General features: G+C 51.0%; 1 protein-coding gene across 9 annotated transcripts in view; it reads right to left on the reverse strand.

Moving 5' to 3' along the window:
• ARHGAP45 (Rho GTPase activating protein 45) overlaps positions 1-23,768 on the reverse strand; it is a 45,814-nt gene that overhangs the window by 8,974 nt on the left and 13,072 nt on the right. For 2 of the 9 annotated variants that reach the window (XM_074305069.1, XM_074305145.1), the window contains exons 3-20: positions 17,220-17,363; positions 16,090-16,174; positions 15,581-15,653; positions 14,597-14,669; positions 14,021-14,158; positions 12,226-12,290; positions 11,923-12,033; positions 11,428-11,508; positions 10,835-11,038; positions 9,464-9,601; positions 8,234-8,424; positions 6,891-7,006; positions 6,687-6,773; positions 6,386-6,487; positions 5,761-5,927; positions 5,448-5,636; positions 4,739-4,876; positions 3,067-3,293 (exon numbers count right to left, since the gene is read on the reverse strand). In XM_074305069.1, the coding sequence (XP_074161170.1) occupies positions 3,067-3,293; positions 4,739-4,876; positions 5,448-5,636; positions 5,761-5,927; positions 6,386-6,487; positions 6,687-6,773; positions 6,891-7,006; positions 8,234-8,424; positions 9,464-9,601; positions 10,835-11,038; positions 11,428-11,508; positions 11,923-12,033; positions 12,226-12,290; positions 14,021-14,158; positions 14,597-14,669; positions 15,581-15,653; positions 16,090-16,174; positions 17,220-17,363 (2,329 nt within the window). Of the gene's footprint in view, positions 1-3,066; positions 3,294-4,738; positions 4,877-5,447; positions 5,637-5,760; positions 5,928-6,385; positions 6,488-6,686; positions 6,774-6,890; positions 7,007-8,233; positions 8,425-9,463; positions 9,602-10,834; positions 11,039-11,427; positions 11,509-11,922; positions 12,034-12,225; positions 12,291-14,020; positions 14,159-14,596; positions 14,670-15,580; positions 15,654-16,089; positions 16,175-17,219; positions 17,364-21,652; positions 21,826-23,768 lie in introns of those variants that run through there. The other 7 variants (XM_074305135.1, XM_074305099.1, XM_074305077.1 and 4 more) reach the window with 7 other exon arrangements.

Genomic DNA, 23,768 nt, shown 5'->3' on the forward strand with positions numbered 1-23,768 from the left:
TGTCAGATCTATGGATAAGGAAAGAAATTAGGACCAAAAATGAGGTAACAGAATATTTTGAGATATAAAATGGTATTTTTAATTATATTAAAAAGGTTTTGCATAAACAAAACCAATGCAACAAAAATTAAAAGATAGCAGAGAGCTGGGGAGAAGGGGAAATTCATACCAAGTGTCTCTGACAAAAAGCCTCATTTCTCAAATATATAGAGAAACTGAGTCAAATTTATTTTTTTTTTTAATTTTTTTTATTATATATATATATATATTTTATAATATTATCCCTTGTATTCATTTTTCCAAATTACCCCCCCTCCCTTATTCCCTCCCCCCGACGACAGGCAATACCATACATTTTACATGTGTTACAATATAGTCTAAGTACAATACATGTGTGCGAATATCATTTTCTTGTTGCACAATAAACATTAGAATCCGAAGGTACATGCAACCTGGGCAGACAAATATTAGTGCTAACAATTTACATTCCCCTCCCAGTGTTTCTTCTCTGGGTGTATCTACCTCTGTCCATCATTGATCAACTGGAAGTGAGTTGGATCTTCTTTATGTTGAAGATTTCCACTTCCATCAGAATACATCCTCATACAGAAACTGAGTCAAATTTATAAGAATATAAGTCATTGGACAGCTAGATGGTACAGTATATAGCGTACCAGCCTTGAACTCAGGAGGACCTCAGTTCAAATCAGGCCTCAGACACTTGAGTCTTACTAGCTTTGTGACCTTGGGCAAGTTGCTTAACCCCAATTGCCTCCCTCCTCCCTCAAAAAAAGACTACAAGTCATTCCCCCATTGATAAACAGTCAAAGAATATGAACAGGCAGTTTTCAGAAGAAGAAATCAAAGCTATATGTAATATTTTTAAAAAGTGCTCTAAATCACCCTTGGTTAAAGAAATGCAAATTAAAACTCTGAAGTACCATCTCACCTTTACCAGATTGACTAATAAAACAGAAAAGGAAAATGATCAGCATTGGTGGAGTTGTGAACTAATCCAAACATTCTGGAGAGTAATTTGGAACTATAATCATGCATACCCAGCAATACTACTACTAGGGCTGTACCCCAAAGTGATCAAAGAAAAAGGAAAAAGGCCTTAATGTAAAAAATATTGATAGCAGCTCTCTTTGAGGTGGCAAAGAACTGTAAATCAATGGGATGCCCATCAACTGGGGAATGGTTGAACCAAATGTGGTATATGCTTGTGCTGGAATAAGAAATGACAAGAGCAGGATGGTTTCAGAAAAACCTGGAAAGACTTATATGAACTGATATAAAGTGAACAGAACCAGGAGACCATTACAACAGAAATATTGTTCGATAATCAATTGTGAATGACTTAGCTGCTATTAGCAATACGATTCTAGATAATTCCAAAAGAATCAGGATGAAAAAATGCTATTCATCTTCAAAGATAGAATGGGTGGATTTTGACTGGAGATCAAAGAATATTTTATTTTACTCTATTTTTGTGTTTGCATTTTAGAGGAGGGAGGTTCTGTGTTTTCTTTCACAGCCTAAAATTGAAAATGTTTTTCATGGCTGTAGATGTAAAATCTTTATCAAATTTCTTGCCTTCTCAATGAGGGGGGAAGAAAGGAAAAGTAAGAAAGAACTAAGAACTCAAAATTTTAAAAAAGAGACTATATCAAATTTTTTTTTTACGTGTTATTGAAAAAAACACACTACATTTTACAAAATGATAGTATTTTATGGGTTCCGTAACAATTTAAAGGTTGGGTTGTATTTTCTGCATGATCACTGGGGGAAGGGACTTTTAGGGTTTGTTAAGAGCTTTACTTTGCATTAATTGATATGACACTTTCATAACAACCCTGCTGCTTAGAGGCCTGGTACTAGAGCTACAGTGATTATCAGATCTCCATTTTATAGATGTGGAAAAGATGGATCCTGGGAATTCAATAATTTACCCAAGATAAATAAACCAATAAAGATTCAAAATTGGATAAATGGTCAAAGGATATGAACAGACAATTTTCAGATGATGAAATTGAAACTATTTCCACTCACATGAAAAGGTGTTCCAAATCACTGTTGATCAGAGAAATGCAAATTAAGACAACTCTGAGATACCACTACACACCTGTCAGATTGGCTAAGATGACAGGAACAAATAACGATAAATGTTGGAGGGGATGTGGGGAAACTGGGACACTAATACATTGCTGGTGGAGTTGTGAAAGAATCCAACCATTCTGGAGAGTAATCTGGAATTATGCCCAAAAAGTTATCAAAATGTGCATACCCTTTGATCCAGCAGTGCTACTACTGGGCTTATATCCCAAGGAAATACTACAATACTGTTGAGGATGTATTCTGATGGAAGTGGATATCTTTGACATAGAGAAGATCTAATCCAGTTCCAATTGATCAATGATGGACAGAAATAACTACACCCAGAGAAGGAACACTGGGAATTGAGTGTAAAGTGTGAGCATTTTTTGTTTTTCTTCCCAGGTTATTTTTACCTTCCGAATCAAATTCTTACTTTGCAAGAACAAGAACAACAAAATTTGGTTCTGCATATATATATTGTACCTAAGATATACTATAACATATTTAATATATATGGGAATGCCTGCCATCTAGGGGAGGGAGTGGAGGGAAGGAGGAGAAAATTGGGAACAGAAGGGAGTACAAGGGATAATGTAAAAAATTACCTATGTATATATAGTGTCAAAAAAGGTTATAATTATAAAATTAATTTTAAAAAATTCAAAATTGAATAATTGATACAATAACAACAACATTACAAAGACAAATAGCTTGACTAAAAGACTTAACTCTGACGCATCCAATGACCAAAGGATTTGTGATCCTTTGCACCAAAGGACTGGATGACGGACTCAGCCAAAGGGGGAATTTGTCTTACTTGACTATGAATATTTATCATAGTGGGGTTCCCCCCCCTTTTTTTCAATGGGACAGAGGGGAAGTGAGTGGAAGAAAAAACACAAGACTTATCAATTTAAAAAAAACATTCTCAACACAGTCACAGCCCAAATGTCCTGCCTGACTCCTCACCTTCGAAGGTGCCGAATGAGGTACTTGAGCGTGGCTTTGTTCTCCGGGGGCAGCTCCTTTAACAGGTCCCGGAGCCTGCTTATCATGGCTTCTGTATCCTGCTCCTTGTCTCTGTCGGATTCAGCTCGGCCCCGACTCGCCTTGGCTTCTGCCTCGGCCTGAAGGCTCTCCTTGGCCAACCCCATGAGTTCATGATAGAGGCGGAATGAAAGGATGGGCTCAGGCAGCTGCGGGGGACCAGAGAGGTATGAGGGTCTGGGTGCCAGCTCCCACCAACCCCCTTCCTCATCTGCCTTTTCTAGCGCCTCAAGGGTCATAAGGCATTTCCCCACAGGACTGTTAGTGCTATTTTACAGATGAGGAAACTGAGGCTCACAAAGAAATCGGCACCTGCCTCTGGTCCAAGAAACTCTAGTTCCAGAGCCGGGATCTGCGGCTCCCATGCCTGCTGCCCCCACGTTCAGCTGTTTCTACTTCACCACCACAATATTTCTCAATAATTACAGTTCCCCTATTCTATAGCAGATTAAATGTCACAAACAACCTCCTTACAAGTCGGTGACCATGAAAGGCTCATTATCCGTAAGGCCCTAAGAGAACTGGAGTCCGGAGGCTGATGTATCTAGTCCCCAAAAGCATTGGAGCTGGGATCTAAACCCACTCGTGATTCTAAAACCAGAGTTTTCCCCAGTGCACCAGAGTACCTGGCAATTCAGCAAGCAGGGAGCGCCTCTTGGGCCCCCACACCAGGCTAGGCTCCAGTTCCCGGGCCCTGCCCCACGCCTCTGACCTGAGACATCTGGCCTGGACCACCCGCTCTAAACAAAAGCTGCTCAGAAAGGCTCCCTCTCTAACCTAAATTCCTAAAGAACTCCAGAAGCCTAAGTGTCAGAAGGGACCCCTGCGGAATCTAGTCAGAATTCCTTTTAGAGTGACCAGTCATCCAGCTTCTTCCTGCAAATCCCCCCTTCTTCCCACCCAGGGCCGCCCCAAACTTTAGATAATTTTTTTTTTTTTAAAGTTCTGTTGAGACAGCTAGGTGGTACAGTAGATAGAGCACTGGTTCTGAAGTGGGGGGGGGTCTGGAGTTCAAATTCAGCCTCAATCGGTTACTAGCTGGGCAAGTCTCTCAACCCCAAATGCCCTTCCCTCGTCACCTCCCCCCCAAAAAAGGGAAAGAAAAGGAAAAAACTGTTTAAGTACAGAGATATCCCAAGACATCCTTTCTTCACCCACTACCCTTGCCCTGCCAAAACTGCTCTCAGACTACTGAATTCCTCCCCATCTACATTCTGATCACTCCGCCCCCAAATTAATAAACATTTATTAAGCATCTGCTAAGAGATGGGATGAGACTGGCCAGACTTATTCTTGACAAAGCCATAGAAACAGCCACGACTTTTTCTAGATGCTCCACAAGCAGCTCGAGAGAAGCTGCCCGTTCTGCCAACATTTCAGCGTCGGGGGGGCTTTGCATCTGCTCTTGGGGGCTCTTTGGGACACAGGAAGTTTGCTTTGGGGGAGGTTCCCACACAAGACCTAAAGCTGGATAAGTTTGTGGAGGTCACCAGTTAGGGGATGAAGAGACTGGGTGGCTCTGAAGCGGCAGAGGCCCGTGTGTCTGAGGAAGCCGGGGGCTCCTGGGGGAACAGACCTGGCCCGCGAGGCTCACCTGCCGCAGGTAGAGTTTCAGGACGTTGCTGATGTCGTGCGGGGAGGCCTGGGACAGCTCTACCAGCTCCTTGCCATTCTCGAACGCCTGGCAGAGTTTCTCCACGCGGGTCTTGACACCATTGACCCGGTAGATTCCCTGTGTGGGCCAGAACACAGAAGGTCGGAGCCGGAACCCCAGAGACCTCTCCCAAGAGTGCCCTGGACCAGGGGAAGGCAGGCGGCAGGAGCACAGGCCTCCAAGTCCAAGGAGCCAAGTCTGGGTCCCCAGCCCTGGTGAAGCAGCTCAGGTTTCTGTGACCTAAGGGTTCCCAGCATCTGCGTGAGAGAGTCCACCCAAATTGTATTATCCCCATTTTATAGATGGAGAATCTGAGGCCAGAAGGGGAAACAGCAGGCCCATCATCAGTGAGAAGGAGCAAGTGGTAGGACTGAGGATTCACACCCGTGGGTCCTGACTCAGTCCCACATTCGGGCACACCGCCAGACCCCCCCAAGCGACCTCCTCTAACGCCTTCCTGACCGACCATCACAGATGCTAAGGGGGACTAAGCCCTTCCTTGGGCAGGGGTGTTAAGTCAGACACCACCCCTTCCTGAAAGGAAAGGCCCAGCACCCAGGCCTCTAGTGCCCCAGGCCGCAGCACCCTGAGCAGCTAATTCTCAAACCCAGCATCCTGGTGCCCCGGCCCCCAGCCCCAGGGGCGTCACCTTGGTCCTGAGCGCCCGCCGCTCGATTTCAGCCAGGCACTTCTTGATAATGAAGGGGACGCCGTCGCTGGTGCCCTGGGCTGCCTTCTGAAAATCCTGTCCGAACAGCTGGAGCTTTCCCTGGAGCTTCTTGTGGCCGCACTGGATGGCCAGCGTCTCCAGGCATTTCTTGTGGCACGCTAGGCAACACTGTGGAGGAAGCAGGGGGCCTGAGCAGCAAGGCAGAGCAAGGGGAGGGGGTCGCCCCGCCAGCCCCGGGTCCTCCCTAGGGGGAAGCCGCCTCCACTCCCAGCGGGCTCAAGGCCCCCCTCACCTCCTCGCACTCAGCTCCCTGGAAGTAGACGTAGCTGTTGCATTCACGACACTTGGAAGGAGTTCGCAGCTTTCGAAGCCGGTGAGTCTGCGCTGCCTTGGAGAGCCCCACATTTCGGAAGGGGCCAGTGGGTACCGGGATCTCGGGGGCGATGCCGTTGAGGTCTGCTGAGGGGGCCAAGGCAAGTCAGCACCTCACACCCCCAGGCTCCAGCTCTGTGCCACACAATGCAAGACTTGCCCTGAGGGCAGAGATAGTGCCCAGAAGAGTGCCTGGCACACAGCAGGTGCTCAATAACTGCATGTTTAACTGAACTAAAAGCTGCTTCTACGGCCACATCACCATTTCCTCACGGACTGATCTACCCCACTCCAGATGGCAAATGAGGAAGCTATTTGGCCGGGGTCACCTACAGCTGCTAATTCTCAAACCCAGTCCTCCTGACTGTAAAGAGAGGGGGGGGGGTCTGTCCGCTGAATAGAACCGCCGACACCTTCCCAAAGGGGCGCCCACTCCTAAGAGAGCCCGTGGCCAGGCGCTCGTCTGCAGGGGCCTTGGGAGGAAACCCCCGCCCCACCCTTACCCCTAAGCTAGCCCCGGGGACGGCAGGCAGGGCCCCACGTACTCTGTTCGAAGGCGGCAGCGTGGCCCTCCTTGTCGGCTAGCTCCTCGCTGGACGACATGGTGCCACTGGAGGAGGTCCGCTCCATCTTCTGGAAGTCCCCTGCTGGGAAACACCCCGCCCCGGGGGCCACATTACCCACGGGGCACTGTGGGGGGGCTCCAGGAGACAGGCCCGGGACACGGGGGACAGTGCGGTCGGGCGCAAGGGGCTTCCAAGGCCATCACAGAGACCCCATCCTGCCTCCCAGAACCCTTCAAAGAGGGAAGAGGTTCTGAGAAAAGTCCTCAGAAACCCGCGTTACCTGCACCATTGGCGCTGGGGTCCAAGCTGCTATCAGAGTCTGTCATGGAGATGGGCCATGACTTATGGACCTGGTGGCCCCGTCCACCTGGAGAGGAGCCACGTCCATAAGGGGCTGCGGGCCCACACCGGACCCTGCCCCCCAGCACGACCGCAGGAACCTGACCCCGGAGGGAGCCCACGTCGGGCCCAGGCCCAGACTCACCCCGCCGCTCCTTGGGCACCGCTCCTCCCTCGGAGCCTCCAACCGTGCTCCCCTCTGCGCCGCTGCTCGCGTCATTGGCCGTGAAGCTGGATTTCCGCGCCCGGACTAAGGGTGACCTAAACAGAGAACGTAAAAGGGGTAACATTCAGGGGGGGGGTGTCAGACTTAATGATCTCGGAGCCTAGAACCAAGTGGGTCGGGGCTGAAAAAGACCTCAGAATCTAGAACGTTGGGGCTGGAAGCGAGCTTAGAACCAGGCCAAGCTGGGAGGGACCTCTGAGCTCATAAAGTGTCGTCCCTTCTCCTTCACTGGACGGGGCAAATGGAGGCCAAAAGAAGGGCAGAGGCCGCCCCACAAAACGGCAAGTACGTCATGTCGGCCAGCGACTCTAGCACCCCACGGAGGCGGAGAATTTTATCTGGGCAACGGGCTTCCACACACCAGGTTCCCAGGGCGAGCCTGTGTTTTACTTCCTGCACGTAAGCATTAATCTGCGCAGAGGTTCTTAGTCTCTGCCACACTGCGAAGGAGCCAAGTAACAGGCGGCCGGAAGGGAGGGCCGGGGCCGCTTGAGGAGCCCTCCTGGGCTTAGGACAGGGGAGGGGAGGGGCCTGGCTGTGGGGACTCAATGTTTGCTGGAAAGCCCCAGCCAAGGGCCTGAGAGCCCCTCTGCTCTCCCAGACGCGCCTCCCGCCGGCGGGGCCTGCGGGAGCGGCAGTTCAGGTATTGGGGCAGCTAGAATGCCAGAGCTGGAGTCAGGGAGAGCGCGTGTGAATCCGCCTACCATCCTGTGCTAACAAGTTACTTAGAAATCTCCCTCATTGGGGCAGCTAGGGGGCGCAGTGGACAGAGCACCAGCCCTGAAGTCAGGAGGACTTAATGCTTCCTAGCTGTGGGACCCTGGGCAAGTCACTTAAGCCCAATTGCCAAGTAAACAAATAAATAAATAAATAACATACACAGACTCACTCACTCCCTCAGCTGTCAAATGGAGAAAACAATGGCCTCTGCCTCTGAAAGTGGGTGTGAGGATCAAGTGAATTAATGTACATGAAGTAAACACTACCGAACGCTGGCTGGGGACCACAACCCGCTCAGCCATCGCACAAGCGATGGGCACGGGATCCTTCCCAGGTTTTTGCTCAGATGACTTTAGCAGACACGGCTGCCGTCCTTATTCCCCAGCAAACCTAGAATCCAGCAGCCACGTCAAATGCCAGAGCAGGGCTGCCAGTCACAAAGCTGGACGCCGGATGGCTGGAAGCCCGGACAAGAGGGTGCCCGTACCTGCAGCAGCAGCAGGGAAGCCCACGCGGGGGTCGGGGAGGGGAGCGGGACGTACCAGGTGTTGTGAGACACGTAGGGCTCGAAATCATACTGAGTGTCGGGCTCCACGTCGCGCTGAAGCTGCCGCACGTGGGAGGCGTACTGCTGCCCCGGGTCGTAGAGCTTGCTGCTCTCGCACATGGTCTGGAAGTAGACCGGCAGCGGGGCCGTCTGCATGTGCATGGTCTGGTAGTAGGAGATGGTGGCCTGCGGGGTCCGGGCGGGAGCGGGTAAGGAGGAAGCCCGGGGCCCGGGCAGTCCTTCATCCAGGCCCTAGTTATCATTAAGCCCTGGGTGCCAAGCACGCAATGGAGCTCAGCTGGGAACCCAAGGAGCAGACGCCCAACAGCGGAAGTGAGGAGACGAACGCCATTTACAGGGCACCTTCTGGGTGCCAAGCAGGCGAAGACCCCTCCCCTCAGGGACACTCAGTCACAGAGAGGCAGAAACCGTCCAAGAAACAGCGCTTGGGTGAGATGGGAGCCACACAAGCCACGGCCTCCCCTCCCCACAGCTTCCCACGTCCTGGCCATCGTGTGACTCTTTCTCTTCTTTATATTTTCCCAAAGAGAGGAGGAGTCTCCCCTCCCGGATTCAGCCTCCTCTCTTCCCTGACTCCCCATCCTGCATCTCCAGCTGCCTGCTCACACCCCACCGGACGCAGTCACAGCCCCCAAACTCACAACAAGCCGAACTAGCCTTCTCTGCTCCTCAATCTGCCAGCCTTCCAGCTGCTTGTTCCTGCAATTTCTTACTCCTGATAATTCGACCCTCGCTGGGACTTGTTATGCTAATTCTGCCCTCCCCAGCCTCCCAATTCATTCTCTCCCCTCCACTCTCATGCCCCCCCCCCCCTTCAGATCCTTACAGGGACTATTACAGAGGTGTCCCACAGGGTCTCCCTTCCCACCCATTCTACCTGCTCAGTCACGCCGCTGCCCCCGAAGCTCCCTCTTCCTCCTGGGACAAACGCCCGACATTTAGGGCCCTTCTCACTCTGCCTCCCAATGGATGTTTGCTTCGCTCCCCTCCGCACTCTGTTCTGGCCAAACTGAACTCTTAGCTACTCCCTGGGCTCCGGGCTCCACCTCCCACCCGCCGGCAGCATCTGCATGAGGAGCCCCCCAGGCCGGCCTGGCCCCTCCTCCAGCAAGTCTCTCTCTGTCCCCCTCTCCTCATCCTCACTGCCCAGGACCCTCGACCCCAGAAGGGGCTCGCTTCTCTGCCTGTGCCTGGCGGGACTCACCGACTTAATAATCTGGTCGCTCTGCTTTATGACCTCCTGGATCTGGCGCAGAGAGTTCACCTTCACGTCCTCCAGCTCTTGCTTCTGCGTCTTAGCGTCAGCGATGCAGGTGCGGTACGTGGCCATGGCCTCTTCTGCCTGGGGAGATGCACGAACTGCTGCTCCACATCCCACAGGGGGCCAGACCCCGCTTGTCCCCCTCAGAAAGGCCCGTTCAGGCCACAAAACTGGGCTTACCCTGGAAGCAGCAGTGCCACTAGTGGGCCTGTATCCCAAGGAAATCATAAGGGGAAGGACCCACATATTAATGTCTGTAGTGGCTTTTTTTGTGGTGGCAAAGAATTGGAAAATGAGTAGATCCCATCAATTGGGGAATGGCTGAATAAACCATGGTACACAAAAATAATGGAATTTTATGTTCAATAAAAAATGATGGACAAACTGATTTTAGAAAGGCCTGAAAAGGTTTAAATGAACTCATGCTGACTGAAATAAGCAGAACCAGGAAAGCATAACAAAAGCAAGGTTGTACAATGATCAACTTTGACAGCCTTGGTTCTTCCAGGTGGTTGAGTGATCCCAGGCAATCCCAATAAACTTTGGATGGAAAATGCTACCCACATCCAGACGCGAGCTATGGAGACTGGATGTAAATCATGCTGTTCATTTTTTCTTATTTTTTCCCCCCTCCTATGGTTTTTCCCTTTTATTCTGATTTTTCTCTCCAAACAGGATGCATATGTAAAAAATGAATATATGGGTATTTTTTAAAATGTTGTTTTGCATGTAACTAGGGAGAAAGAGAGAGAAAGAGAAAGAGAGGAAGGAAGAGAGGGAAGAAAACAAAAGAAAGAAAAGCTCTTTCAGGGTCTCTTCACTAGGCATACTCATACAGTGTGTGACGAGATTCTAACCCGTCTTCCTGACTCCTCTGCTTCTCCTGGTGCCTCTCAAGGACAGAAGCACGGCTGGTGGGGGGGGGGGGTCAGGCCCACGCCAGGAAACCCCATGGACACTGAGACCGTCTCTTCTGCAGCTTCTTAGAACATGTTTTACAGCACTTGCTATCAACCAAGCAGGAACCTGAACTCGGGTCTTACTGACAAGCACAATGTCTGGGACACGGCAGACGCCGATTCAGTGCTTGCTGATAGGCCAGAGCCTCTGAGGCTTCCACAGCTGCCATTGCCAGCTCTGACCTAGACGGGTAGGCTGGGCTCCCTCCCCAGCCCCTTGCCCCAGATCTACTCTTCTCCAGGCCCCTAGATGCCCCAATTCTGGGGCCCAAAGGAGTGGTTGGGGAAGGCCTGCCGGGTACCCCTGTGCCCCCTCCTCTCCCAGCCCAGCCCTCCAGCCACCTTCCCTCCTCACCTTGTTCTTGGCTTCTTCCTCCAGGCGTCTCTTTTTGTCCAGGGCCTTGGTGGCGGCACTGCTGGGCCCGCCGCCCGCACCGGCCGCCCCCCCGCTGCCCTGCTCCTCCTCGGCCTTCACAGTCAGGTACTGCGCCTTCTCGTAGTCCTCGCAGCGCTGCATGTAGCTCTGCTTTGCCTTTCGCAGGTTGGTCTCTGCTTCTTGCTGAGGAGAGAGGGGAGAGACGGAAGGGGGAGGTGGGTCCCGTGGACTCCTGGACCGGTGGGAGCAGACCCTGCTCTTCCAGAGGGGCAGGAGACCCAAGGCTGCCCAGGCCCGAGCGCCAGGGGGCACCAGGGAGGTTCAGGAATCTCTAAAATCTCAGAAGGGGAAGAAGCCCCTGAGCCCTCCAGCCACTCCCTGACATAGAACTGGCTAGATGGGGTGAAGGAGGCCCCAGGACTGGCAGCCAGGAGGCCCGGGCTCCCTGCGCCGCCCCTCTGTGAACCTTGTTATTCTTAATGTAAGAGAGGTCTGACCAGGGGGCCCCCAAGACACGGCGCCATCCCTGATCGAGCCTCTGGGTCCCCCCCCCCACCTGGACAACTCCCTACCAGCTTCCTCTGGGCCCGATGCCACTGGTCCTTGATCTCCTTCCTTTTCTTTTCATGCTCTAGCCGCCGCAGAGTCAGGGGCTGAGGAGGAGACACATGGGGGGGGGGTGAGGGAGAAAGGACTCTCTGATTGGACAACAGCTCCAGGGCTTCTCACAGGGCCCCATGAGAGAGCAGCGGGAGAGGGGGGTTTTGGCCTAGTGGGATAGGGAAGGGGCTGCCCTAGCCAGTCTCCATGGACTCGATCTTGCCCCCCACTCCCCCACCCATCTATCTCCAAAGATACCCGATACCCCCACTAAAGATAGTAAGCCTGTCCAAGCCACAGGAGAGCTCCAGGGAGGTAACATCTGTGAGGGTGAAGACAGCTGCTGCCCCTGCCCCATACTGGGCAGAATTCCCAGGACACAATTCAGAAGTCCAAGTCATCGATTCCTCTGTGCAAAACTTTAGGAGAGGAGTAGAGGAAGGGAAGAGGGTTGGGGAGGCTCCCACCTGCATTAAGGTCTGGTTCTGCAGGGTAGTCACCACCTGCAGCATCCCATGGCTAAACTCCATGTCCTGTTCTAGGGCCAGGGAATAGATGGACAGGAAAGGCATGTGAGGCTGCAGAAAGAAGGGACCCGGTCAAGCCCAGGAGGTTCTTTTCTCGTCTCTCCCTCCCATCTGGCCCAAGAAGCCCCGCCCCCATTGTATCCATAGAGCCAGACACCCCCCCCCCAAGGACTTCTGCTCCCTAGCAAAGACTCCACCCCCATCCTTTGCTTGGGGGGGGGGTCTCCAAGAGCATCTGCCCACCTCCTGTGTGATGGTCTGTTTGCAGCTGTTGACAATCTTCTGCAGACCCTTAGCAAACTCCATTTCTGGGCAAGGGGAGAGATGGAGGTGGGGGCCAGTCACTACTCAGCCCTTGAGCCTGGCCCAGGAGCAGAGGGCAACACAACCCCGTCCCCTGGGCCCAGGCCCCTGGGAATCCGCATCCTCTGGATTCCACTTTGCAAAGAGTTCCTGGACTTCCACCCACGGGGCTTGGGATTCTGAGCTGGAAGAAATTCTAAAGATCACTTGGTCAAATGCCCTCCTTTTTCAGGACCAGGAGGCAGGACAGAATAAGTGGACTGGCCCGAGGTCACTGGCCCTCAAAGCAGCAGAGGCTCCAAAGTCCAAAGCTCTGGCTCCATCCACCAGGGGGTGTCATGAGAAAGAGCAGCCTCCTTCTCCAAGGAAGAACATCCCAGCCCCTACTGCTGGGGAATGGCCTCTGCCTCCTTCCACCTTCCGAGGGCAGGTCTGACCTCCCGCCTCCAAAGTAGCCTCTCCCTAAGCAGCTCTTTTTTTTTTAGGCTCTCAGAGCCCGGCCATGGGGATGCCTGGACTGAGGGGCTAATCCCCTGCAACCTCAGCCCTGTCACAACTTCAATGGCTCTGTTCAATTACCTCAACTATAACACAAGGGAAAGGGACTAGACAATCTCTAAACTTCGTCCGTCCTGACTAGTCCTATTCTAAGGGCCCGACTAGTCCTGACCTCCCGGGTTCTAAGGCTCCCCCAGCCCTGACCTCCCGGGTTCTAAGGCTCCCCCAGCCCTGACCTCCCGGGTTCTAAGGCTCCCCCAGCCCTGACCTCCCAGGTTCTAAGGACTCTCCCAGCTCTGACCTCCCGGGTTCTAAGGCTCCCCCAGCCCTGACCTCCCAGGTTCTAAGGACTCTCCCAGCTCTGACCTCCTGGGTTCTAAGGCTCCCCCAGCCCTGACCTCCTGGGTTCTAAGGCTCCCCCAGCCCTGACCTCCAGGGTTCTAAGGCTCCCCCAGCCCTGACCTCCCGGGTTCTAAGGCTCCCCCAGCCCTGACCTCCCGGATTCTAAGGCTCCCCCAGCCCTGACCTCCTGGGTTCTAAGGCTCCCCCAGCCCTGACCTCCTGGGTTCTAAGGCTCCCCCAGCCCTGACCTCCTGGGTTCTAAGGCTCCCCCCAGCCCTGACCTCCCGGGTTCTAAGGCTCCCCCAGCCCTGACCTCCCGGATTCTAAGGCTCCCCCAGCCCTGACCTCCCGGGTTCTAAAGCTCCCCCAGCCCTGACCTCCTGGGTTCTAAGGCTCCCCCCAGCCCTGACCTCCCGGATTCTAAGGGCCCCCCCAGCCCTGACCTCCTGGGTTCTAAGGCTCCCCCCAGCCCTGACCTCCCGGGTTCTAAGGCTCCCCCAGCCCTGACCTCCCAGATTCTAAGGCTCCCCCAGCCCTGACCTCCCGGGTTCTAAGGCTCCCCTAGCCCTGACCTCCCGGGTTCTAAGGCTCCCCCAGCCCTGACCTCCCGGGTTCTAAGGCTCCCCCAGCCCTGACCTCCCGGGTTCTAAGGCTCCCCCAGCCCTGACCTCCTGGGTTCTAAGGCTCCCCCAGCCCTGACCTCCCGGGTTCTAAGGCTCCCCCAGCCCTGACCTCCCGGGTTCTAAGGCACCCCCAGCCCTGACCTCCCGGGTTCTGCCAGCCTGATGTTCTAGGGTTCTTCCTGGCTCTTGAGCCTCACTCTTGCCTTCCCCTTCTCCCATCTCCCCGAGGGAGACTTCCCGCCCACAGGAATCCAGCTCTTGCTGGGTCTCACCGAGCATCGTCCGCTTCTCCAGGTAATAAATGAGGTCTTTCATATACTTGGCGATGTTCTTGGCGTACTGCAAGGCCACATCCACGCCCCCCTCGCAGCGCTGCAGCACCACATCCACATCGTCCGCCAACAGGCAGCCTACACCCAGAAGACCGGGTTTGGAGTTCCCCATGAGTTCTCCCCAAGCGTTTCTCCTCAAAGATGCTCAGAGAGCAGGTCCTGAGAGCTCTGGAAAGGGCTGCACCTTCCCTCTGGCCTGGGGCTGGTCCTGCTTCCAAAGCCCCCACAACCCTCCCCAGGGACCAGTTCCTGAGGGCTCCACTGTTGATTCCTCAGACTGTGCATTGCCTGAGGCTAAGAGCTAGCCGGTCTCTTCCATCTGGAGCCCCAACAAGTCCCAAATCTGGGTTCACTAACCACAGGGAGAGACTGCCCTTTCCTCGACACTGCTCCCTGGGTTGCTCCAGCTTGAGGCCGTGCCGGCCCAACGGATGCCATCCCCCAACCGCCCAGGGCCCTCTGCCCAGGACAGGGACCCAGTGGGTCCAGACACGCCAATGTGCCAGGCCAGCTTACCATAAGGTTCAGTACCAGGGGATATGCTATCTGTGCATGGCCCTGGGAGGCCTCCATAGAGGTTTTCCACGGACTGGGGAGAGGAGAGAACATGTTAGACAGCCCATGAGGTAATGCGAAGCAAGCCTAAGCCTCCCACCCTGGAAGGTCCCCAAGAACCAGGAACCCTCCTCTGCCCCCTCCCTGACTTTCCAGCATGAACGTGTGTGATCTTGACTGATCAGTGTGGGAGATAAGGAGATTTAAAGGAAGAGCCTGGGCCTGGAAGGCTGACTGGCCCAGATACGTGTGACGCTGGGGGTATCACTTCTATTTTCTCAGTTCTGCTGTTTTAAAGGTTTTAGCTCTGACACTCTCTGTTCTAAGGTTCCCTTTCCAGCTCTGGCATTCCACGTTCTTTGTGGCTCTCATTTGCTAACTCCTACCTCTGACTCATGTTCTAAGGCATCTTCTGGCTCTGACATTCAGTGCCCCAAGGGCCTGCCCAGTTCTGGCACTTCACACTTGTAATATTTGCATCACTTTCCTGGGAGGTGGGTGTTACAAGTACTGTTACCCCCTTTTTCCAGATAACACTCAGGGGTGAAATGATTTGTCTGTGAGTGGCAAAAACAGGATTTGAATGTGGGTTCTCCTCACTCCAAGTCCATTATTCCTTGCACTACACCAGGCTCTGTGCGTGCTAAAGGATCTTCAAAAGGCTCCCCAAGTACCAAGAGGGAAATCAAGATTTTCCTGCTACTTTTATGAAGCAGTACCTGGCAGGCTTGTATTAACCCCAACAGACAGAAAAGGAAACTGAGGCCCAGAGAGAGGGGGCAAGAAGGTTTGCTTAAGGTCCCATAGTGGCTGATCCAATGGCAGAGGCAGGTTAGCATTGAGGTTTCTGGACTCCCAGACCAGGATTCTTCTTACCGTACCTGTGATCAGGTACCCTTCAAGCTCTGGAACCCTCTGACAGAGTAAAGGATGGGGTCTGCTTACCTGGTTCTGGTCACTGAGAGGCACTGAAAGGAGGGTACTGATGTCCACTTCACCCATGAGGAATTCAGACACCCTGAACAGAAAAAGGGGCAGAGAGCCTGGTAAGGAGGCCAATGGTACTGAGGAAGGCAACGCACAAGTTCCGTGGGGCCCTCAATAATCTCATAAAGTCATGCAGTACTTTGAGATCCACAACCCTGTTCATTCCTGTAACAGGGAGTAAGATGGACCCATTTTACAGCTAAGGAGACAGCCCAGGAAGTGGTTGGCCAGAGGAGCTAAGATTTTTAGCAGGGACCCATGGGTCCATTCCAGCCCTTTATTTTACAAAAAAGGAAACTGAGGTCCAAAGAGGAAAGGGCCTTGCTCTTGTCACAGTGAGCACAGAACCAGGATTCAAACTGGAGCTGCTTGCCTGAAGGGGAAGGGAGGGGGAGAGGGGGGCTCCCACAGACCCCATTCTTCCTCTCCCTGGGATGGGGAGGGCCCAGAGGGCCACAGTCACTCACGTGCTGCTGAATGATACAGCAATGGTTTCCAGAGCCTTCTCCAACTCCCGCTTATCAGCCTCATTGTTTGATTCATAATGGAACCCTAGGGGGTGAGGGGGCAGGAGTTAGAGCTTTCTCCAGGAAGCCCTTTAAAGTTAGTTTAAAGAGGTTATAAGACATCCAGGAGTTAACCGATTGGACATAAGAAAGCAGCCCAGAAGAGCCCCCAGCCCCCACAACTGGTCAAAGTAAGTTCCTGGAAAGCCAGAAATCTCTAAGGGGGGAGCCCAGAGGCAGACCCACAGCAGCTTTGGATCCCAGGATTAGTCCCCCAGTGCAGGGACCCAACCAGCACCTGCTTCTCAGAGGCCCTCCTCCCTCCTCCCTGACCCTTGGTTAAAGATTCTTTTATTGGTTATTCAAGCCCTTCCTATTTCCTCAGATCCATCCCTTCCTATTTTTCTCCAACCACTGATCCTTCTGGCTGAACTCTGTCCCCTGCATGTCCACCCTCCTGCTCCCCACCCTTCACTTACTCTACCTCCATGTTCATGGAAAGCTCATCCTCCTCCCCAATGTCCCTACTAAGTTCCAGTCAAAGGCGAGTTCCTCCAAGGAGCCCACTCTGTCCTTCCTGGGGCTCACAGAGTTCCAAGTACAGCTCTCTACTGCGCTTTTTCTTTTGTTTTTCTGAGGCAGTTGGGGTTAAGTGACTTGCCCAGGGTCACACAGCCAGGAAGTGTTAAGTGTCTGAGGCCAGATTTGAACTCAAGTCCTCCTATGCCACCTGGCTGCCCCCTCTAATGTGCTCTTAACAGTCTGTATGACAGTTTAGTTGCATCTTAGTGCCCTATTTGACCCGAACTTCCTGAGGAGGGCAGGGACTAGGGTCCATTTTTCATCTCCCTCAACGCAATCCGCAGACAGTGGGAGTTCAATAAATGTCAGCTGTTGTCACCCAGGGCCTATAGTACTGCCGGAACACAGGCTCTGAGGCTTAGGTCCCCTAATCCCAAATTATCGTCTGTCCACTTTATGTCCACCCTCAAACTGATGAATCTTGGCTCAGGTGGGCAGATGCCAGTCCTAGGCTCAAAGGTCACCCAGAAAAGTCCTCCTACATCTCCTCTATTCACCTCCCAACTCACCTTTGACCTTGGAGATGAGGGTCCCAGCAGCTGTGAGAGTCTCTAGAGTGTTGAGCAGGGGGTACTTGCCAATGACCTGTCGGAGGACCCGCAGGACTTCACCTAAGCACTCATGGGCCAATGGTCGCCGAGCATCTAGTTGCTCTGAAATTATCAAGAAACATTGTGATGCAGGAGGGCACCTAGAGGAGGTGGGGGCAGATGGGCAGAAGTACCCACGTTATGGGCAATGCTGATACTCATGTCTGGTTTAGCTGCCTATGGTTAGAGCCCGAGTTAGATAAGGTCAATAGACACACACATACACATCATTTTTTTGTCATGTCTTCATGTCCCCAACGGGGGTTTTCTTGGCAGAGATGCGGGAGTGGTTTGCCATTTCCTTCTCCAGCTCATTTTGCAGATGAGGAAACTGAGGCACACACGTAACCTATCGAGCAGCTAGTGTCTGAGGCCACATTAGAGCTTAGATCCAGCACTGTCCCTCATGGTTCCAATTAGCTGCCTGATAGACAGGGAGAGAGACACATACATAGTCTGAGCTCCTATTTTACAAATGAGGAACCGAGGTTTGGGAGCTTGCTGCTGCTCATGCCCTTTCAAGTGTAGAAGCTGGCCTGGAAGCCAGCCTCTGCTGACTTCCAGTCCAATCCTTTTCCCACTCCATTACAAAAGGCAAGGGGAGGGACTGGGGAGAGACATCTGGGTGTTGGAAGTAAGGGTGGTGGGTCTTCCCTCCCCCATCTGGTGGAGTGGAAAAGTAAAAAATATGCTCCAAGATGGAAAGAAGCTGGAGGCTCCTACATCCGTTCTGCAGAGCAAAGCAAACCAGCCAAGAATGACAGAAAGAGCCCTGCTGGCCAGTCAGAAGGCTCAGGCCCTAATAAAAGGGCATTTCCATAAGATGTAGGCAAAGAGCCTCGTATTATTTACTCCCCACTTGAAAGACACTGAAACAAAGGCTCCAGGAAGGGAAATGATTTAAGCCCGACTAAGGCAGGATTTGAACCCAAGCCTTCGGACTGAGTACAGAGCCCTCTTGCATTGGGCAACACTGCCTCTCATGTTAAAAGTTCTAATTCCCAATTCTCCAAGTCCTTGTGTGACCCTAGGTAAGTCCCTCACCCTTCGTAGATGTCTACTCTCTTCCCTGAAAAAAACTGAGCAGGTCAGAATCAAAGATCTCAGCAGTGTTTTCAACACCTGAGACATGCCCCATCCCCGCTCAACAAAGTCCAGCTTGGAAACTGTTCTAAAGTCAGAATCTTGGAGCCTGAAGAGATCGTTGGGGTCACCTGGAAGCCAGGAATGTGAGAAAAAATGGGGTGATAATTCTATTTTGACATATTTTGTGCATTTAACATGATTGTGAAAAGAGATCCATAAGCTTTACCAGACTCACCGTCCAAGGGATTTAGGTCACAAAAACTTAAGAATCCCTGAAATAATATAATCCTTATCTAAGCACTAATGATATCCCCAACAAGTAGTCATTCCACTTCCCCTTGGAGAGTTCCAAGGACTAGACTAAGATCTCATTACCTTCTAAGGAAACCCATTCAACTTTGGACAGCTCTAATTCTTAAAACAGATGTTCCTTTGAGCAAAAAGTTTTCCTCTAAGCAACTCTCCTTCTTCCCAAAATTTCCCCCTCACTTTAGCCCCACTCTAAGTCTTCTGCCTTCCAAGGTCTAACTCCTCTTCCATTGGACAGTCACCTTTCAAATAAAGGGTGTCCCAAAAATTTTAGTGAGCTTTAAACTGCACTAAGACTTTCGGGACACACTATATTTGAAGATTCCTCTCCCAAATGCATCTTCAGAGTTTTCCAACAGATCATCTGGAATAGAGTTTAGGTACCCACCAACCTAGTCACCACTAGAAATCATTCCAAAAACTGTGCTGCCCAGAACAGAACACAAACTGTCACGGGACGAAGGGCAGAGGGTGTCAGGATTACCTATCACCTTGTCTCTATATCAGATTTTCTTCATGCAGCCTAAAACTGAATTAGCCTTTCTGGATCCTAAATAGTAGTCGCACTGTTGACTCATATTAACTCTTCATCTTTTACTTGTGCCATTGATTTCTCAAACCCATATCCAAAAAGGATCTTACATTTTTCCACATGAAACTTCTTTTGAGATTCAGCCCCCCAATCCTTTTTGGAGCTGGATTGTATTATCCCTCCAAACACTGTGCTCTCTATAAATTAACTAAACATGTTATCTATAACTGCATTCAAGCCATCAATAAAAATGTTCTGCAGAAGAGGGTTCAAGACCTTGAAACTCCTCTCGCATTTTCCTTACAAAGTGACTCCAACCCATGAAAGACTAGTCTTCCTTCAACCAGTTCCAAACCCACCTAATTATATTATCATTCATCACACATCTTTCTATCTTATTCACAAAGATAATGTGAGACTTTCAGTATGTATGTCTCTACAAGTCCCCAGATCACAGATTAGTCGAACGTTTTAGAATCTAAGCTACATCTACCAGACCAGAAATCCCTTTTATAATTTCCCCAACAAGTGCTCAGACAGGAAGACATGGGGGGAGAGGGGAATGACTCCTAAGGTCAGCCAAATCTGATCTGTATTAGCTCTAACTTGTTTTTGAAGATTTTTCCTTGACATGCTACCAATTCCTAAATTCCAGTTGCTGTTCTCATTTAAATTTGCCCTTCGGGATCAAGGAGACCAAGTACAACCCCTTCCAATGGAACATATAAGTCATTCAAGAACTGACGCTAGGTGAAGTGAGCAGAACCAGGAGAACATTGTACACAGTAACAGCAAGATTGTGTAATGATCAACTAGTATGGATAGCTCTTCTCGGCAAATCAGTGATTCAAGACAATTCCAATGGACTTGGAATGGCATCCAGAGAGACCAATGGAGACTGAATACAGATTGAAGCATATATTTTCACTTTTTTCTCCTCTCGTGGTTTTTCCCTTTCATTGAGTTTTCTTTCACAACATGACTGATATAGGAAACATTTTAAAGTTCCTTTCAGCTCTATTATTCAATGTTCTAAGGTCCCTGTGAGCTCTGAAATCCTATATCCTATGGCTCCCTCAAGTTTTGACATTTTATGGTCCCATTTTCTTCCCAGCTCAGTCATCATGTTTTAAGGTTCCTCCCACCTCCGGCAAGTGTTTCAAGTTCTAAGGTCTTTCCAGCTGTTATCTTGGGCCCTCCAAGCTAATATCAGTAAGTTTTAAAGTCCCTCCAGCTCCGATATTCTATGACTAAAGTCAGCCTGGGGGAACAGCCAAGACTTGGCGTCTAGAAGACTCCAGTTTTAAAACTTTCAGTTTTAAAAATCTTGCCTCAAGCCACTTACTAAGGAGTGATTAAGAGCAAGCCAGTTTAACCTCCAGGTGTCTCAGTTTTCTCATCTGTAAAAAATGAGAGGGTTGAATCTGATGACTTGTTTTCTTCTAATTCTAAATCTGATGCTTTCACCTCAAAATCCTGCATCCTTTTTTTTAGCGATAATTCCGAATTCTAAGGTTTAAGGCTCTTTTCTAAATGCTACATCTGAATGGCTGAAACAAATTGGGGTCTGATAATAGAACATTATTGTGCTGGAAGAAATGCCGAGACAATTTTGGAGATGCCAGAGTGAGACCAACCAGACAAGTGAGCAGTAACAAGAGAGCAATTTATACAAGAATAACAACATTGTAAATAAACTTTGAAAGGCTCAAAAACTCAGTTCTCAGGGAGGATTAAAAGGAAGCATATTCCTCACCTAACAGAGGGATTGGACTAAAAAAATGCAGAAAGTGGTTCATTTGGGGGGACATCCATTGTGTGGGCTTGACTTAACTAGCTATTAAGTTGAAATAGTTTATCCCCACTTTCTTTGTTTCTATTTTTACTTTTTAAATGGTGGGGGGAAAGGAGAGAAAGGATTAGAAATAGGGATGCCAAAAAGAATTGAAACTTTAAGTGTTACAGAATTTAGCTGGAAGCTCAGACAAGCCAAAGAGTTTTGAAAGTAATGAATGGAATTTATTTTTAAGAGCGAGACCCAAGGTTTCACACACAATCCTCTTTTTTGGTGTGCTATGGAAAGGGTCCCTTTTTGGGGGGGTGGGAGGTGTGGTGAGTTCGGCATTTAAAAAAAATGTTCTAGGTCCCTCCTAGTTCTACCAGCCTGGATCCCCGCAGGGGGTTCTATAGTCTCACTTCCCAGTTCTCAGGCGCCTCCAGCTCGGACATCCGCAGCGCTCCGAGCTCCGGGGCAGTGCGGGCACCCCAGCACACCTGGACCGGATCCCAATCCGTCCCCCCCCCCCCGCCAGAGTGGGGGGGCGGAGAGGTCCTGGAAGGGCTCCAGCGCTCCGGGAAGGCAGTGGCCCTTCGCCCCTCCGCCCCCTCCGTCCCCCCTCTGCCCCCCAGCCCTAGGCCCCCTCACCTGGCAGACCCACGAAACAACCGGGCCGGCTCCCCTCCAGTTGGGGATGCAGGCGGCCACACACGCACATGGCTATGCCGGCTAGGGGTCATCCACCCTGCGGCCCCGCAGGGGAGAAAGCGGGAGGGGGCGCGAGCAGCCCTAAAAATAACGCGGGTCCCGGGCGCCCAACCAGCTTACAGGGGCCGGGGAGGGACAACGAGCAGCCACACCCCCGCCCCTCCCCACAGGTGAAGCAGGTGGGGGGAGGAAGGGCGCGGGGGGAGCACGGAGCGGGGCTCGGGAGGCTCGGGCGGCGGGGGTGAGCCGAGGCTCTCCAAAAGCACCACCAAGATGCTCCCCTCTTCCTTGATCCCCGGGGATAGGGCCCACACCCTCACCAAATCAGACCAAGGGGACTCACGCCCCCCTCCTTAACCCCAATGGACTCGTCCTCCCCCTCCCCCCTCTCCCACATTCCAACTGCTGCAAACTAGGACTAGGGGCGGGGGAAGAGCCCCTGGCTGGTGGGGGAGGGGATGCCGATACAACTGGTTTGTGCTTCCGAGCTGGGAGAGAAATCTGGGTGGGCTACTCCGGCCCCTCTCGGAATAGATGAGGAATCCAAGGCACTTGGAGGGGACGTGTCCTGGCCAGATTCCCCCCTAGCTTGGAAGGGGATCCCTTCGGGGGGCAGCCAGCGAGCGCCGCGGTTGGAGTCAGTTTGCACCAGTCATTTAAGTTCAGGGACCTGTTTCCTTAGCTGCATCTAGTATCACGGCTCCGGAGCTGGTGCTAAGGAATCTTCCCCATCCATTTATCATAGAATCTTTACAGAGCACTTTACAAATATCATGTCATTTTGTGCTCACAAGAGTCCGAAGACCAATAATCGTCCCCATTTTACAGATGAGGAAACTGAGGCTGACTTGTCCAGGGTCTCAGAGGCTAACCTAACCCAGCTACCTTATTGCATCTGAAGAAGTTAAGTGACAGGCCCCAAAACGTAAAGGTTGGGAAGGTGGCCCCTAGAGCCCCCCAGACCCCTCTACCCAGCACAGCTTCCCTTCTTTAAAGTCAGCCCCTTTTCCCCTTCCCTTTGCCTCTGATACAACTTTTCTTCCTAGGAAAGAGTGTGAGCTAATTTAGAGCAGGAACAAGTCTAACTTTCTTCTCAGGGAAACTGAGGCACAAAATAAGGAAGACGGGAGTCTAGGGTCTCACAAGAAACTCCTTAGAGCTCAATCCAAAACAGATCTTCCCTCCTCTTTATATCACAGATCTGTGGGCTTGTCTTTCTTCCCCTTACCTTGGACAGAGCAAAATCTGAATCTTTATCTCCAAGCGCTAAGCTCAGGGTTTCCTCACACAGTGATACGATTATTATTAATAACAGCTAACATTACTACTGGGCTTATATCCCAAAGAGATCTTAAAGAAGGGAAAGGGACCTGTATGTGCAAGAATGTTTGTGGCAGCCCTCTTTGTAGTGGCCAGAAACTGGAAACTGAGAGCATGCCCATCAACTGGAGAACGGCTGAATAAATTGTGGTATATGAAGGTTATGGAATATTATTGTTCTGTAAGAAATGATCAGCAGGATGAATTCAGAAAGATTTGGAGAGACTTACAGGAACTGATGCTGAGTGAAATGAGCAGGACCAGGAGATCATTGTATATTTCAACAACAACACTGTATGAGGATGTATTCTGATGGGCGTGGCCCTCTTCAACAATGAGATGAACCAAATCAGTTTCAATAGAGCAGTAATGAACTGAACCAGCTTCACCCAGAGAAAGAACTCTGGGAGATGACTATGAACCACTATACAGAATTCCCAATCCCTCTATTTTTGTCTGCCTGCATTTTGGATTTCCTTCACAGACTAATTGAACACTGTTTCAAAGTCCGATTCTTTTTGTCCAGCAAAACAACTGTTTGGTTCATGTATACATATATTGTATTTAATTTATACTTTAACATATTTAACATGTATTAGTCAACCTGCCATCTAGGGGGGAAGGAGGGGAAAAATGAGAACAAAAGGTTTGTCAATTGTCAATGCTATAAAATGCATATATCTGGTAAATAAAAACTATAAAAAAAATAAAAATAATGAAGAATAAAATTAAAATA

Source organism: Sminthopsis crassicaudata, chromosome 1, assembly GCF_048593235.1.
Source record: "Sminthopsis crassicaudata isolate SCR6 chromosome 1, ASM4859323v1, whole genome shotgun sequence".
Lineage (NCBI taxonomy): Eukaryota > Metazoa > Chordata > Mammalia > Dasyuromorphia > Dasyuridae > Sminthopsis > Sminthopsis crassicaudata.